General features: G+C 36.4%; 1 protein-coding gene across 3 annotated transcripts in view; it reads left to right on the top strand.

Moving 5' to 3' along the window:
- The window catches only part of CDKAL1 (CDK5 regulatory subunit associated protein 1 like 1), a 376,796-nt gene that overhangs the window by 237,244 nt on the left and 122,114 nt on the right, over nt 1-17,438 (top strand). For all 3 annotated transcript variants that reach the window (XM_015617399.2, XM_033512031.1, XM_033512032.1), the window contains exon 11: nt 9,606-9,751. In XM_015617399.2, the coding sequence (XP_015472885.1) occupies nt 9,606-9,751 (146 nt within the window). The remainder of the gene's footprint in view (nt 1-9,605; nt 9,752-17,438) is intronic.

Here is a 17,438-nt window from a genome sequence, read left to right as displayed (position 1 = left end):
TCCCAGAGTTGTCTGGGATTTTAGTATGGCGCTTTCTGTGAGTGATGGGATGCTTCCAGATCTGTATAAAGGAGGCAGTTCACACCTGCCATTCCCGTAAGTGCTTAATTTCACATGACTAGATGAGTAGTTGTCTTTGTCACCTGTCAAAATGAGTCTGTCTCAAACCATACTATATGCCATCTGTGGGCTGTATCTCTGTTATTAATTCAGGACATTTGAGTGATACACCAGCCATTGAGATGGAGTCTGCATGGCAGCAGAGTCTTTAAATGCAGAAGGTGTGCCAAGTGTACCACGAGTCAGAGTAGTATTTCTTTGCTCTTTTGCTTTGATTTTTTGTGTCAGCTCGGTGTTTATGTTCCTTAACCTCATTGAAGCTGATACTCTACAGATGGCTCCCTCAAAAGTGCCCTGACGCAGCACATAGGAAATTATTACAGTAAAATTACTAATTCACTTTTCTTTTTTCTCTGTTGTCCTTTTTTTTCCTCTGAGTGCACCAAGCGTTTTTCAGCGTTGTGCATAAGCTCAAGTTTTGAATAACCTAGAGTGTAAGCTGATTTGAAATGTGTTTAAAAAGGGAATAATATGCACACATTCCTCAATGGCAAATAAAAGGGCAGCATAATTTCAAGAATTAAAAGGACTTTAGGGCATGTATTTGCTTTGTTTCTAGTATTATTTCTTGTCATTTTCATAGACTGCTGCTTTTGAAAGTGCCAATTAAAATCTGTTGATTTGACCAGAAAAAAATGAAAACTGCAGCATACATTTAAATAAATGAATAGTTAAGCCCCTGACTTCTTATTACTGTGAGTTTTGTAGTGTTTTGTACTCAGTGGACCATGCAACTTTTTCTTGCTGTAATTAAAAAGTTGTCTCTATGCAAACTGTCTGTTTTGCTAGCAGTGTAATTGAAAGGAACCTCAGATACTAAAGGGAGGAGGATGGAGCAATTGCCTCTGTCCTTCTGGGAAAAAAAAAGCAAGGTATGAAGGGATGCTTACTAATTCCTTTGGTATTATGTTAAATGCTTATTTGTCCTGTAGAAGTTGTATGTGCATATTTGCTTATTCTGTATTCCTGCTTTTTATTTTTTAGTACGAAAACAGTCTGTCTCTCCTTCCTCTCAAAGCGTTCTTTGTCTCAAATATAGCACATTTCCTTGAAATCACTCCTTAAGACATGGTGTCATGGGAACATGAGCTCACCCCAGAGTCAATGTATTTTTTTATATTATGGAGTTGGGAAATGGATGAATCTCTGCTGTGCTTTGGGATACATTTTGTTACACCATTTTCTCTAATCTAGAATTTTAACATCTCAGACACAGCACATCCTAACGTCTGTAAATGCTTGGTGACATGTTCGTTTCCAGCTGGTAGAATATGATTTGGCTTAATAAATGTCAAAGTAATAACCCATTTTACTCTTCCTGAAGAGAAATACACTGTATTTGTGAATCTTGGGTTCTCTCAAAAATCTTAACAAATTGGAAACTTTGAACAATAAAGGTTTCCTTCCAGACAACATGGAATATTTGTGTTGTTGGGAATGAAGCTCATGTTCTTTCTAACACTAGTAGAAAAAATGCTTTGAGAGAGATACGTAAAAAATGGGCTTTATTTATGCAAAGCTCATTTTTCCATCAAGACAGAATATTTTATGCATGCCTCTAGTGCTCTTCTATATTTAATAATCTGTGAATAAAAATTGGTCTTGCAAAAAGGGGTTAACATTAAGTAGCACACTGCTTGACCAGTTAAATCTGTGCATATTATCTGTACCTTAATTATGATTTGCTCATATGAATGTTGCTCTTGCTTGTTAGACTGCCTGAGAAGGAAGAGTATTTAAATGCAGACAGATCCACACTCAATCTTGTGCCGAGTGTCAGGCTGTCTGTCAATTACTTACAATACTGTCTCATCCCAGCAGTCCTTTGGAGCTGGAGCTTACTTCTGGTGAATTACTAGCAGAAAATAAAAATCACCATTAATTGAGCAATATGTTCAAAGAATGGGAAATGCATATATGGGGATAGTGCATTTGTGCTAAATAAAAGTAGGATTTTTATCAGTTGCCATGCGCTTCAAGGCATTGAGGTAGAAGCTATTGTCAAACATAGAGCTTGCATAACGAACTGTGCCATCTTCTTTTAATATTTCTGCCTTCATTGTTAAACAAATAACATCTCACTTTCCCAGTTATTTATATTATAATAAGTAAAGTTCTACCAACTACTCTCCATGCTGTTTCAAAAGCTTCTGTTTAGTTTAGATGCATAAACCCTTTTGTTTTCTTTGATAGATGAGCTGTCACTTTTCCTGTGCTTTGCAGCATCATCTACATAATCTTCAGTAAGACTGCTTGCTTCGTTAGGCTTTGGCATTCGTTTAAAAATAAGGTTGATTTTCTTGAGGTGAAGATTTTCTTTAAAAATGGGAAAAAGAAAATACATTATGTTCTAGAAACTTTAATAAAAGTGAACAGTAATATTTGCTTTGGGTTGTTGTACCACTGTTAATTGAGGAAAATATGTAAAATCTCATTCTTTGAATTCAATTGCTTTAGCTCTGTTAAATTTGCAAGGGTTACTGAAGAATGTAAATTCTATGATATAAATCTCATCGTTATGGTTCAGAATATTTTTATTCTGTTTTATTATGAAATTTAGGTCAGCTCACAAAAGAAAGTGATAGCACTAGCCTAAAGGTTTAAGTTTTGATTAAAATCTTCCACTATTTTCCTTCCATTGTAACCTGGTAAAGCAGTTGCTATTTCAGATATCATACTTGCTTGTTTGAAATTAAGGGAAACAATAGAGAAGCTTCCTGGCACTGCTGTCTTGGTGCAGATGAACTCTGGAGGGGTGTGCAATCCATTCTATGTCTTCCTTCTGAGCAGAAACCATCAATTCTTTTCTATCCTATGGGATTCTCATTTTTGAGCTGGAGAACAAATTCATAGTATAGATGAAACTAGCAATTCATTACACTCATTCAGCTTTCTGAAGACAAAAAGGTAGTGTGACAATCCTACTTGCCTATTGTGTGTGCTTCTCTATGCTTTAATTAATTTCCAAGGTTTTATTAGCATAAAGTATGATTGAGACAGAGAGTTATTTAAAGTAGCAGTGTGCTGTTGCAATAAATCACCTTTTTAGGGACCTTCCTTAAAATATGTTTTTAATACATATTGAAAAAAGGAGTATTAATTTACTTCTGAAAAAAAATATTTCATTTGAGGAGTGCTTAATGATGAGAAATTAGAGAGAACTATAGAGAAAATTAAAAAAAATTGTGTATTTTCTTGCGTGTCAGAATTAATAATTTCATAAGGAATTAGTATTAACGTTTTGGTTGGCTGGTTTTAAGTCATGAAACCAACTCTCTAGCCAGTAATGAAATGTACACTTTACCTTAAGGTGAATCAATTTTTGGAACTGGACAAACAACACTCTGAAGCTCCACAAAGGCTCTTTAGGATTGTAACTATGGCTGAAGCAGCAACAATAACAGTTCTCATCTTTGAAAGCACTGAACCATTTTCTTGCATGGTGCACAGAAATTAGTGTGGTATTAATGCTGAAGGTGTCACTGAAACAGCTGTATTTTGGTAACGTGGAGACTCAGATGTGCTTGGGCTCATGGCGCATCACAGGCTGAGTAATAATCAATCCACCCAATGGAGATGCTGATGCTAAACATTTTACCCAATGTAAAGTCAGTCTTGCTTTAATAGTGGAAGCAAATTGTGATAGAAATGCCAGCTTGCTTATTGTGGAGAATTTCATGAACCAAGTTTTAAGACAGCTATACTGGGAGTTACTGGTTTTGTCAGAAAATATGAATAAATGGTACTGTGCAAGAAGTTTCTTTTCATTCTTGGGAATACCATGTATAATCTTGGAAAGAACCATGTCCACCTTTTAACAGAATAGGAGAATTCTTTATATTTTTGTGTTTACAAATCATGTATCTAGTGTTTTTGGTGCTGTGTGTTTTCTTTGTGCACTGACTCATGGGAAGAGATGGGACAAACTTCAGCTGAAGAACTGGACTGTGAGATACAGTTATTGTATTGTGGTATTATCTGAATATCACTGTGCAGGAGCTCAAGTTAGCTTGTGCTCTTATTTAATAAAGGAAGATGTGGCATGCTCTTGAAGGCATATTAGGTGGTTTTGGTATGGCATGGTTTGGGTTTTTAAGAGATTAGGTTTAATACATATTAAACTGTGAGGGAGGAAAAAACTTGTTTAGCTATGGTTTGTCTGTTTTCTGAGGTTGGAAGCAGTAGAGAGATCCCACACCTAGGAGAACAGCTGGGAACAGCTAGGGCTGAGCATATGGCTCTTACGGCTAGTTTTCCTATCAGCAAATCACAGCTTGCCATCTGGTTTGTATCCACTTCGAAGGGTGGCCTGAGCTAATACCAGTTTTCTGTTTGGTAATGTAGAAGGCATTTTTCCCATATGACAAAACAGATTTTTGCCCTCCATCTGGCAACCCAAAGATTTGATTTTAAGGTTCAAATTACATTGGCTAGAATTGCATGGGTTTCTAACTGCTCCAGTGTGACTTGCCTTTATCCTAATGACAGGATAAAGACCTGAGCATGTCATGTCATATTACATGGGGTAGGGGTTGCCACTAAGCTTGCCCATCGTGTGACTTCAGTTCATACACAGGTGAGGGAGAGGCATTGCCTTCCAACCAGTGTCCTCAGGGACATCCCACACGTTCTTAGTTTTTTACAGCCCCATTACTCACAGGGGGTGGGAAACGGGGGAGAGTTCCCTGTTCGTTTGTTTTAACAAAACTGCTATGGGCTTTCCAGACTGGATCATAGCTGTGTCATCATTCCCGTGCCTGCATCACAAGATCACATCTGTTCCTGAGCTGCACTGCAGTGGAGGAATTTATGAAATGGGCCACAGCCACTTGATTTTCATCCAGACTGTGCTGGTGGTGGCACCGCTCGGCTTCTGAAAGACAACAGTCAGCAGACACCCCTCGTGACATATCCCAAACTAATATCTGCCACAAAGGGATGGAGTTTTGAGGGAGTGCCATTTTGTCATGTTTCCATTTGGATGAGGGTTTCTTTGGGCTTACTGCTGGCAGAGGACAAAATCCTTTTGCTAGCAAGCAAGCTATTCACATTATCGTGACTCAAACACGAGACAGAAGTCAAATACTTGGATTTTTGCCTGCTTTAGGTAAGGGGAAAGAATCGCTGTCTGAACAGCTTGCTGGTGCTGACATAAAGATGCACAGATATTGATGTTTACTGTCTCTGCAATTTTCTATGGTTGCACATGGTGTCATTGCAAACAGGAGGTGTGATTTTCTGGCTAGGTGGTTAAATTTCTGTGTTGTAATTGCTAGGATAAAATACACTGACTGGATAGAAATCTTTCTGGTAATGTGCCTTGTGTTCTAATGTACTCCAGCTGCTAAGGACTGGAAAAAAATATTTCATATGTGATCAGTATCCTAAAGGATGTTTCACATACATTGTTGTTTTCTAAATGTACACGATGCCTCTTTTTGTAGAGTCAAGTTAAAACAAATTGTGCTACTTTTTGACCTTTCAGTTCCTACATGAAATTCCATTTTTGTGTAGTGCATCCCTTCATTCATAGACACATTATCAGATTCCAGGGAATAGTGAGAGAAGGCAATCAGCCATTTCAGTTGTGATGAAAAACAGAAAATTTCTTTCGCAGTGATATAGTTTCAATACGTTGTTCATTTATTGCTTCCAGATGGAAATAAAATTCTAGATTTTTTTTTCTTCTAACCGAAATATGTAATTATATCTAGTAATGCAAAGCACTTTAGAAAAAAAAAATTATAAAACAACAGGAAACAGATGTTAAACTTAGAATGTTGAGACACTGTGAAGAGCAAATATGCATTAGTCCATGATGTCCTTCAAATACTCTTTGGGATATTAACTAATAGTTTTATTTAGTGATGAAATCTGGTATTCTATGTGCAATCTGTAGTATGGGAAAGTCTGTCAGCATTGACTAAGTATGACTGTTCAGTGCAGAGCAGTTGTAATTTATTCAAACCTATGTAGTAAAGAACTTCAGTGTCATTTTAGTGGTAGCAAGGATAAAAGATAAGACTGTAACAGTCTAACAGACTGTAACTGTAACCTCAAAGCTACAGGTTAGAATGTGATATTTCTATCTGCACAGTGCAAAGTTTGAAAGATTGGTTTGTCCAGCTTTCTGATGCAACCATGCAAAACTTTTGTTTGATTCATTCTTCTGTTTCCTTCTGAATGGCTCACTTAGAGTTTCTGGTTATAAAAGGTAAATTTAAGACCACCAGCAGTACTTAATAGTGAATGACAGTGAAACGGTGGGTCATCAGGTATTTCTGACTTGCATTTGGTTTGTTTGTTAATAATTTGTGTTCTGCTAAATTCACAAAGTTAATCTTACAAGCCTCAAGTACCTGCTTGAAATCAGTTTATCAGTAAGACCTTTGATTCAAAACACATGAAGTGCATTTTGTGTGGCTTTAGATACAGAAAGCAAGCAAAGCAAGGCATTCACAGTAGAAGGAGCTATTTGCAACCTCCTCATCTCTAGGAGGAGCTTTGACTGTCCAGAACATCCCTGAGACCCGTGACCACTGCAGCTAGGCTGTGTTAGCGTTCCCAGATAGACCATGTGTGTATTGTATGTGAATTTCTGATACACAAGACAAATTATTTACTCTCTAAAGAATGCCAGTTCTTTTGATATGGAGTATCTTTCTAAACCAAAATGATGCAGTGGGATAGTCAATAATGTTTTGAGCTTACAGCTGTAGCTGTTACTGGATGCAGGGACCTGTAGGGATAGTTGAAAAGTTCAGTTAATTAATGCCAGGAATTTTGTGTCCCATTAGTACAGAACTCAGGGTAATTACTTTAAATGACAACAGTTTTGTTCCTAATCTTGAAAGATATCGACAACAGTGATTGCAGAGATCATGTTTTTATTCTTTTATGTGGGATAACTGGAAGAAGCAGTTCTGATTAGTCTTGTTTAACACTGGCTGTTGGACACCACTGGTTTAGCTCCTCTTACAGGAAGTGCAGTCAAAAGCTCCCTCTTGGCCACATCCCCCTGAAAGAGATCAACTGTGAGACCAGCAGGATTCTGCATGTTACTGTCAGATCAGTAGCTAGTGCCTTTGGGGTTGGGTGCTTTGGTTTTCTTGAATCCTCTGGGTAGGAAAACGCTTTTGAGATTTTAGAACTTGGATTTCATTCTTCACAGCAAAGTTTTTATTTTTTTTTAGGTGAATATGAGAAATTAGAGCAACATTTTCATGTAACTAGAGAATTTCCACATTTGAAACTTTAAAAATCAAAACTTTGTGGTAAAACAAGGCAAGATTTTTTAAAATGTAGTATTTCTGTCACAAACAAGCAGATGCAGTGAATCTGTTTGGGTTTTTGTTCTATCACATGATTGTCAACCTTGCAAAAGCTGGAACAAATAACACTTTCGTATCTAGAAATTCTAATAAATGAATTTTTAGTTCCAAATAGAATTCACAAACTGATCTCATACTGAAGATTCTGTTATTCAGAAATGCAAAATTTGAGAGGAGTGGCAAAGAATTTTTTTTTTCTATGTCATAGGGTGAGTTATTTTAAAGAACTTGGCAGATTTAGAAACATATTATGAAACATGACTTTCATTGGTTCCTTATATCATAAATCTGTTTTCTAAGATTGAATGAAGTACTTGGAACCAAGGGATAAGCAGAATAATAGGCTTGTGGTCCATAGGTTAAGTTTCAGCTCATATTTCCCACATTTTAGAAATATATTTGATTACTGATAAACAGAAAAATCACAGATGGCTATGAGATGCTTCATACAAATTACATTTACAAGATTTTCTGAAGCTTAAAAGAAAGGTTTCCCAATTTTAGATGCTTGTTCTATGCAATTTAGTTTTTGAAAATATATTCTAGCTGAAGATCTACAGTTTTTAAGGACACAGATAAGTATAGTTCCGTTTGAATTGGACACAAAATTTCTGTGGATGCATGGTGGCCTTTTCTTCACTCTTTTTTTTCATGAAACCAGCTACCTCCAGGTTCCACTGAGAGCCAGGTTCTCTGCACACAGCCTTTCTGTGTATCAAACTGTGTGCAATTCTGTGTATCAAATTGAGTTTACATACCTGAGATGGAGTAGCTGTTGCCTTGGATAATGTACCCACTTCTCTTAAACATTTATGTTATAGGATCTTAGAAACTTTCAAAACTGTTTCCAGAAGTGATTTGATAGAGTTCAGGTTTTGTACACATGTTTTTGTCAGATTAAAAGTGAGTACTGAGAGACCATTTTTTTCTTTTTGTTCTAAAATTCAGTGCTTTTAAAAGCTGAGTTCTTGAAAGTGAAAAGGCACGAGGATGTCTGCCTTCTCTTTGAACAATCTAGGCCAGCCTTGTAGAAATAAATACAGAGTGAAAATCTAGATGCATGACTAATATTGCTGATTAATGGTCTGGAAAAAAAATTGTAATTAGTTGCATCTTAAAAACCAAATATGGCAGTAGTATGTGCTGTCAGACAGAATATCTGTGCCATCAAACAGGAGAAATGGACTGAGTGAGCCTGACTGGAGAAAGCAGAATGCACTGGCAGAAGAGCAGTGCTCAGTCCCAGGCCATTTCCTGTATGCCCACAGCACAGGGAGAAAGGGAAAGCCATAAGGGAACACCTGGATGTTCATGGAATATGGTTCTTTATCCAAGTTCACTTACTTGTTGCAGGACAAAGATTAACAAGCAGTATGGTACCATATTGCACACAGTCTCAATGCTGGTTGGTTTAAACTTTTAAGAATACTTAAACTTTGTTGCTTGAGGGTTTGGTTTGGCTTCATTAGGAGGTTTGGTTTTCCATTTTGCTATTACCTTTACTTTTTTCTTTTTTCCCTGATGACTTGCATTTGTACAAAATGTGTAACACCCTGTGTCTCTTGCCAAGCCATCACTCCAGTTCTGAGCTGCCCCCTGATTAATTCTATTCATTTTATAGCCAAGCACTTTTAATTTCTGTCCTTTTCACTGAAGTAACACAGATAACATTTCAGACCAGTATTGGAGCAGGTTTGCAAGTGATGAGGTGTACCCTAATTAGCAACTGGCCAACTGTAGGGATGATCCAGTTACAGACATTCTCATTTTGGTATCTGAGAAGTTACTTCACTCCAGCAAGAAAGCAACTAACCCTTGCCACCCTTTGAAAACAGTCACTGTCTGAAATCACCAATTTTCACAATACTTTGCCTCTAAAATTCTATTTTGATTGCGTAATCAATAATAGGAAATGTGATCCCTGTCTCAAAGGAAATTTGATTTAATCACTTTTTATTTTCTCTTAAAACAAAATTGCTTTCAGATATTTTCACCTGTCCCTAATGTTTCAAACTGGGCTGTGGCAATTCAGGATTGTTTGGGTTTTAGAAGTATTAGTACTGATACTTACTGCATATTTTAATTGAAATGAGTTTTCTGTATTATTTTCATAATGCTTTAAAGTTTGGTTGTTTTTTTTTTAATAACTCTTAGGAAATGGCCAAGATTCTCAATCATCCAAGAGTATATGCTTTTCTGCACATACCAGTCCAGTCAGCCTCTGACAGTGTGCTCATGGACATGAAAAGAGAATACTGTGTGGCAGACTTCAAACAAGTAGTGGATTTCCTTAAAGAAAAGTAAGTCTACTAATAATTGAGAAAATGACAGTGTTGGGTTTGTTGCAGTGTCAAAAACATGTGGCTGAAAGCACAATTATTTGCAACTTCATAATTAAGGTATGAAAAAAATGAGGTTCTTTAAGCTTTCAAAGTCTTTGAGTTTTCTGTAAGCCCCTTGATGTGGTTGGCCCCGATGCTAGAGTTTTTATAAGCATCTTAAATCTCTGCATGGCATGCATTTAATTTGTCAATATATTCCTAATCTTTTTCAAATAATGCATTCTTAAATTATTTTTATACATAAACTACTATATATAGATTGCTTGAAGTTGGAGTTACTGAAGTTCTCTTTAATGTGGCTTTTGAGCATTGCGCACTTTGTGTACTAGAGATGATCCAGCTCCAACAAATGTAAATGGCTTGATTTTGTGTTTGTTTGTTCTAATAAGTATTTTATATCCTGTATCTTATGTAAATTTACATCAATATAATACTTGCTTAGGGGACTGATGAGTTCTAGATTAATTTCAAAATTATTTCCCTTAACAACACAGCTAATTGTGAGAAATGAAAGAATGTATCATTAATGTATTTCCTTATGCTGACACCAAGATGAAAATTACATCTACCTGCTAAGCTTTTGTAACTACAAGTAATAATTTCGTGTCCAAGGAAGTATTTTCTTTGCTTTTAAAAAGTTAATGGTGACATATTTTGTTGGATATTTCTGCACTGATTATCCAAAAAATATGTGTCTGGAGAATAATTTCTTGTCATCCTTGTTTGGCTGTTTTCTGTCTTTCTGCTTCCCTTTTTTGTGTACTGTTCAATGACTTAAGGGCAGTTGCATTGTACTTTTTGACTCTTACCTTGCATTAAAATACTGGTAATCAAACCAATCAAATTTTCATAGTCATTTTCATAACCAGTTTTTTATGATAATTAAAATTTTCAGAAGTCTAGCTCTGTAAAACGTATCATCTAATAGCTGCGTGGGAATTATACTATGTGTGAAAGAAAGCCAACTGTGACACAATAGAATCTGTTTTGCAAACTGAATGTGTAATTTATAGGACATTCCTATGCATCTAGGACAACTGATGGAAATGGGGATGCTTGTCTTCATACAGGTTGATTTGCATTAATTTTCCACCACAAACAATGCCCATGAATTCTTGGCACTGAATTTCATGTGACTATGGATCAGTGTTAGTTTTTAATTAACAGATGTATTGTATTCCCACATATCTTAAGTGGAACTGTGTCAGTTTATGTCTTAGTTGACTTGAAGTTGATTCATTATTCTCTTCAGTAGTTTTAGCATTGGCAGCTCTTATCATAACAGCAGCTGGATTTTCGATAACCCAGTGTAGCTGGCACATGTTGGGGCATATGGGGATTTATTAAATCATTCAGCTCTTGAACACAGAAAAGAGTGAATTACTTATATACCCAAATTTAAAACAGCTGGTCACTGAGCATACAGTAATGCATGTCATACATTTTTTTCCAGGGCTTTTTTGTAGTGAACTTAACAAGGAAAAAAAAATTATTTGATGTCTTGATTTTAAAGAATAATAAACTTTCTTTATCCTGCTTATTAAGAAAATACCAAATTATCTAGTAGTTCCTGTTAGAAAATAGTCTCCAGATACTAAGATGGAATAATCTTTGTACCATATGGCAGCAGGATAAAGAAGCTATGCAAGGCAGAGAAAATGTTTTGGGTATTTGAACATGTGCTCATCTGTAAAATGCAAAGCTTTTTCTTTGCACTTAAGAGCATAGAGTCTTAATTTGTAGACTTTACTCTTGTGACAACAGCCAGCTATTACATTCCCATGTAGATATTCCCAGAAAGATCTCAGCACAAAATTTGCCAGAACTTAACATGGCTGCAGACAACTCCAGAGCCTAGAGCCAGAATAGCTAAAATTAAATATGTGTTTAAACTACTTTAATAGCCAAAAGGGATTATTTCTATCTCCCATTTATCAAAAAGACAAAATAAACCAAAAGTAGAACCCCCTATATCTCCTTTTTCTGTTGCTGGGGCCATAAAGTCATCTAGCAGCTTCCTACACAAAATGTACAAGGACTTATCAGTAGATTCCAAATGTCACTTTTGTCTCTAGAATGTGACATCTGCTCTGATAATAACTTCACTGAAAATTTTATTAAAGCAGTAATTATATAGACTGACCTGCTGAAGAGGTAAAGCCACACATCAAGGAATGCTAATGGTTATCACTGAAGTGCTCTATAACTTGCATTCAAACATCCAAGCACATAAAATTAAGTTCAGCAAGTAAAAATCAAAGGAAAAGGAAAAGAAACAGCCATGCCATAATTTTTGTTTTGGAACCTCAAAGATATACCAAGTGATTTCTGAATCTTGTTGTCAATCAGGCCATCTAAAGACTCCAGGGCTTTTTTCTCCAAGAAGAAAAAAAATGTTTTTCCTTCCTCTGGAGAGCCATGAGTGACTGCAGAGGTATCTTCTTCAGAGTAGGGATTTATTTATATCCTGCTGAGCATAGAGTACCTTATAGAGAAGTTAGAGTTCTCCAAGAGTACTCCAGACAGAGTGCTCTCTATATAAAAACTCACTTTTTTGAAAGAATGGAGCATTCTTGACACACTGTATCTGTGAAGTTAGAAATGTCACATTTTTCCTCTTTTTGGAAGGCATGAGCAATAGAAATGAACTTCAAAAATTAGTATTGATGTTCTAGTGCTGGTTTTTGATATGCAACACTTTGTATTTCTGAGCCACTCTCCCCAGCCAGGTGACAGCATTTTTGGTTTATTGTGAAGATCAATAGCCCAATGCATAGAATATAAAGCAAGAAAGGCAAATCCGTTAGACTGTGAAAAACTTAAATACAGAAGGTTTCTTTTATACTTTTTTTTTTTTAGGAATTCCTTTTATCATATTTTGCACTTCTTTTTGCACTTTCAGGAAGTTCGACTATTCATGAAAATACTATTTATGAGCAGCTGATACGTCAATCTACGTATATCTGGAGATTTAAAAAGTAGATATAGAGATATAGATATAGTTCCTGAAAATTTATTTGTAAACTATCCCAGAAAGCAACAGCATAAAGTAAGGATGTATTGATTAATGCCGAGGGTGTACACAGTCTGTAAGGACTAAGTAAGGACTAGTGCCCTGGTCTGTGGGTTCTGGGGATTACTGCAGTAGTCTGCAGGCATTATTCACAAGACTGACTCCTGCATGAGATGTTAGTTTCAATGTGTTTGCAACTAAATATAGGACTTATAGAAATTGCTGCTAAGAAAATTTAATCCAGAGACCAATTCAGTCTTATATCAGAAAGTCTTCTTTTTGGTGTCATTATATCAAAGTGTGAGTAGTTTTTCAAGTGATCTCAACTTTCAAGATGCAGTACAGATTATATTTCTGAAAGGTGATGTTTGTAGTTGCAAAAAGAGCAAGACAGCTTTAATTATCTTCAAGTTCTGAAACTTAATCCCCTGAAATTTACTTTTGATGATAAAAGCAAACAATTGGAATATATTTTAGTTAAAGAAACCTGAGATCTGAATGTCATATTCTGTAATTGCTTGAATAATCAGTAACATGAATATATACCCATTAAAAAGTCCTTAGATTGGTAATGTGTTTTCCAAATGTCATTTGCTTTTGTTGCCCAGACTATATTCTCTTACCTTTTGGGTTGGTGAAGTGATTCCGATGTTCATCAAAGTTTATATTTATGTCTCCTATTACTTCTGTTTTGTAAGAGACTTGTAAACTCAAAATTTAGACAAATAGAAAAGTAGGAAAATTTAGAGCTAGACTGAAAGACTACACCTTTCTGTTTTGGAGAACAGCATAATGCTGAGGAAAAGCTGGGTTTGCCTCACAGTTTGTTTTTGTTTGTGTTCTGAGATAGGAACACAACATTAATTGTGGGTGGCTGCTGCTGTTCATTTGAGACTCTCTCCTAATTCAGACTGGAAACATTGAAGCTTTCCAATATCATCAGAAAGCCAGCAAACTTCGTCTGCCAGCAGAGAACTCTGTCAGGCAGAAACTTCTGGGGTTTCTTTCACTGGTTCTCCCTTTTCCATTAAAATCAGACCTACTTGAAAGCCTCTCTGAGACTTCACTACTTTTAGTTGTAATCAAGCCTTGATTTTTCATTATATGTAGATACATAATTACATGCAGTTGGAAAAAGGCAGTAAAGGACCCAAAGCAGTAAATGTGTGCAGTGGAAAATAAATCACAAACTTGGAAGGAAATGATTCAGTCAAGTGCAAACTGAAGACCTAATTGCCCAGCAGTTACAGACAACTGCCTGATGTCCCAGGAAACTAGAGATACTGTCCAAATTGAGAGAAGGTGTTACACAATCCTTTTGGGACAGCTGGCTTCAGCAAGGCTCTCTGCTTCCCTGTTGCTTTACCAGGTGTTAAGGTGACAAATGGTAGCTTCAGCAACTCCCTAGGCCACTCTTAATTCTGGTTTTAAGGGTCTGGGGCAAGCTGTCTTGTCTTGTATTTCTTTTGTTCTGACTTTGTCTCTTTTGTTGCAGTGGCAGCCAAGCTGCATCTGCTTGGGCCCTAGGCTGCTTCAGGGTGGAATAGCATGGATGGGAGCAAAGTGGACCCTGGCCTTGTCTTCTCCTAGTCACAGTGGTTTTTACAGCAACAGTTCACTTGCACAGTCCACTTTCTCAACAGGATTTTGTCCAGTATTTTTCAGTATGGCTGCTCTTGCCTTTCTGAACAATTTCACAAGCTGTAATGTTTTTCCTAGGTTCCAGTCTTCTATTGTGACTTTGTTTTTATTGTGGCATCATAACACCTACCATGAGAATTTGTGTGAACAGTCAGCTGTTTGTCATGGTCTCTGTCTGCATTTGAATTTGTGCGACTGTCTTGCCATTCACAAGTCTTTGGCTTAAAAATTGTCTCTATTTTATAGTAGCCACTTTTGACTGAAACAATGAACAGGGAAGAGACATCTTCCCAAGAGTTTGTTTCCAAATACTTTTATTTGGGTGATCAAGAAAATTCCAAACACTTTAAATAACTTGTAACTGTAAGTAATTTTGTTCTGAAAGATGTCCATAAAATAAGCTCCCAAATATTGCTAACTTCTCACTGGAAGATAAAGAGCTAAATGAATCATCATCAAATTTGCAGCTGTTTCAGACAACCTGCAGTTTTAAAGCTATCTCAAAGCCTTGTGGCAGTAGTATTGTCTTCATCACATTATCATGACATTTCCTGAAAGTAGAATTGGAAGGCAGTGAAAAGAGTAATTTTAAACTAACCTTTTACTATTTTTATATACCTTTTTCTACTCACTTTCAAAATGCAGGTAATTATGAAGTAGACTATATCAACTCCCTCGCTTTTTTACAATATGAATGTGTTTCATTTTCTTTCTCAAAATGCACTTCTGTTTCTCAGAGAGAGACGTTGTTGAGCTCATTTTGCAGACGTGCAAATCGTGTCCCTAACAAACCTTGACAAGTCTTTCAGATTTGGGCTTTTTTTAATGGGTTTTAGCACATCTGTTCTGTCAGTCTGACTACTGCAAATGTAAATGTCATCTGTTTAAAATCCTTATGACGTTCTCTGCTAAGAAATTGCTGAGTGTATTTGGTACTTATCTGTAATTTTATACCTCAGTCTCTAGACTCTTCTCTCTACTCTGTCTTTTGTCTGCTCTTGGAGTCTGAACTAATCACTTTACCAAACATGTCTCCTTTTTTTTTTCTTAGGTTTTAAATTAATTGAGTGCCTTTAAAAGGTATTGAATTAGCACCAAAAACTAGAACGTGGGTGTTTTTCATCATGCAGCACAAAGGTACATTCATGTTTGTGATTAGACTTGACCCTAGTGCTTCATGGTGCAGCTTTTGATGGACAAGCTCTTTATTATCACAGGATTAGTTGTCTTTAGCTGTCTTGAAATTGAAATTAGGACTTTGCTAAGTTTATAACCATTTCTGCCCTGCATTTGATTCACAAGGTCTTGGAAAGAGGTGTAAGTAGGTGAGAGGTTTCAAAGGTGCTGAACACTTGCAGATCAATTAAGTTCATTAGGATATTTTGAACATCAGCATTCATCAACCTCCTGTGTTTTTCTTTAGAGCTGACTGTGGAGAGACAAGCATTAGGTATTTCAGGATAGGTTGTTTTTTTCACTCCAACATGACTTCAGCCAAGCTAAATGTTGTTTTTGGAGGGCAGTCTCTCCATTTTGGCCTGTACAGCACTTTGCCCTTTTCTCAGCTGAAGTTACTGTACCTTTACTTTTTAGGAAGGAGATACACTTTTCCTACAGAGGGAGTGGAAGGCCGGAAGGGAGTATCTGCACCTTCTTAATCTTTGTCTTCATTGTTCTACAGATTGTAATTCAGGTTTCAGTTCATGGAGAGACCTCCTTACCACCATGGGTCACGGGATTAGATCTTTTGCCACTTTATAAATTACTAGTCACAGTTTTCTAGCCATAGTCTCTCATGCCAAATGCATCAAGAATATTGGAGTTTTTTGGGCTGTTGGCTCTCAGTTACCCTGTTGTTTGTGCGTCTTGTCAGTTCATGTGTGAGGATGTACACATACAAATATGGAAGTCCCAAGCTAATGATGTGATGTTAACATAAAACAATTCCAAATTTACGGACTGCTTTGAAGATTAGTTGACACTAAATGTAACTTCAACCTGTTTATTTTGGGAGAAGATACTGTATAGGAGACTATGATTTCAGAATTTCTATGCTCTGTAATTTTTCATATGAAGTCTCCTTGGATTCTGGAGCAATTTGGGTTTGCATACTAACCTGTTTAATCAGGATATGCATGCTTGTGGGTACTCTAATTTTACAGCATTTTCTTCTAAATAATACACATGCTTTTCAGGAGGTAAGAGAATCACTATGAAGAGGGTTAGTGTGGTTCTTGGGTTACTATTCGACTGCCATAGTAAGAAGTGGAGGGTGAAGCCTGGGAGGTAAAGTGGCCAGGATGGGCACAGCTTGCTGAGTGCAGGCTTAGCAGGCACACGGGGCATGTGCAGTTCAAATCCTTTAAGGTCACAACATTGTGATGCTCTGCTTTGGCCAAAATTTGGAGGAATCATTTTTTGAATGTTTACTGGAAAGAGAAGATACGTTCCCTTATTAAATGTGAAAGCAATTTCATCTGATTATTATACTTGGCTTACAAGCTGGCTTACTCTTTTTACTAAATACATGTAGTGAAATTGCTTAGAGTGATACTCTGCATGCAGTTATGATTAGTCTCTCCTTTTTCTGGGCAGCCTCATCAGCAGTTTTCTTCTGTAAAATCCTAATGTGGGAGTACTGTTAGATGATAGAGTGGAAATTAGTAATTGAACATCAAATTCTGTTTCTTAAGAGTAGCAAGATGTTATCTTTTTTTTCCTTTTTTCTTTTCCCCCTTAAGGCATGTGAATGTATTCTTTGGAAGTAATGATATAAAATCTGTAGTAAGGATATAAGGAAGGAATTCTGTAGTGAAAATAAGTCTTAAAGCATTTAATATTTATGATTTTAAATTCTTGTTTGTACTTACTGGGATACTATATTTCCCTAGTGTTTTAAAGCAAAATAACTAAAATCGCTTTTTTTGGTTTTTTTCTGAATACTTATTTTCATTGTGTTTCACTCTCTTGAGACACAGAACTTAGAACCTG

This window comes from Parus major, chromosome 2 (genome assembly GCF_001522545.3).
Source record: "Parus major isolate Abel chromosome 2, Parus_major1.1, whole genome shotgun sequence".
Lineage (NCBI taxonomy): Eukaryota > Metazoa > Chordata > Aves > Passeriformes > Paridae > Parus > Parus major.
This window is presented reverse-complemented; position numbering and strand designations above follow the sequence as displayed.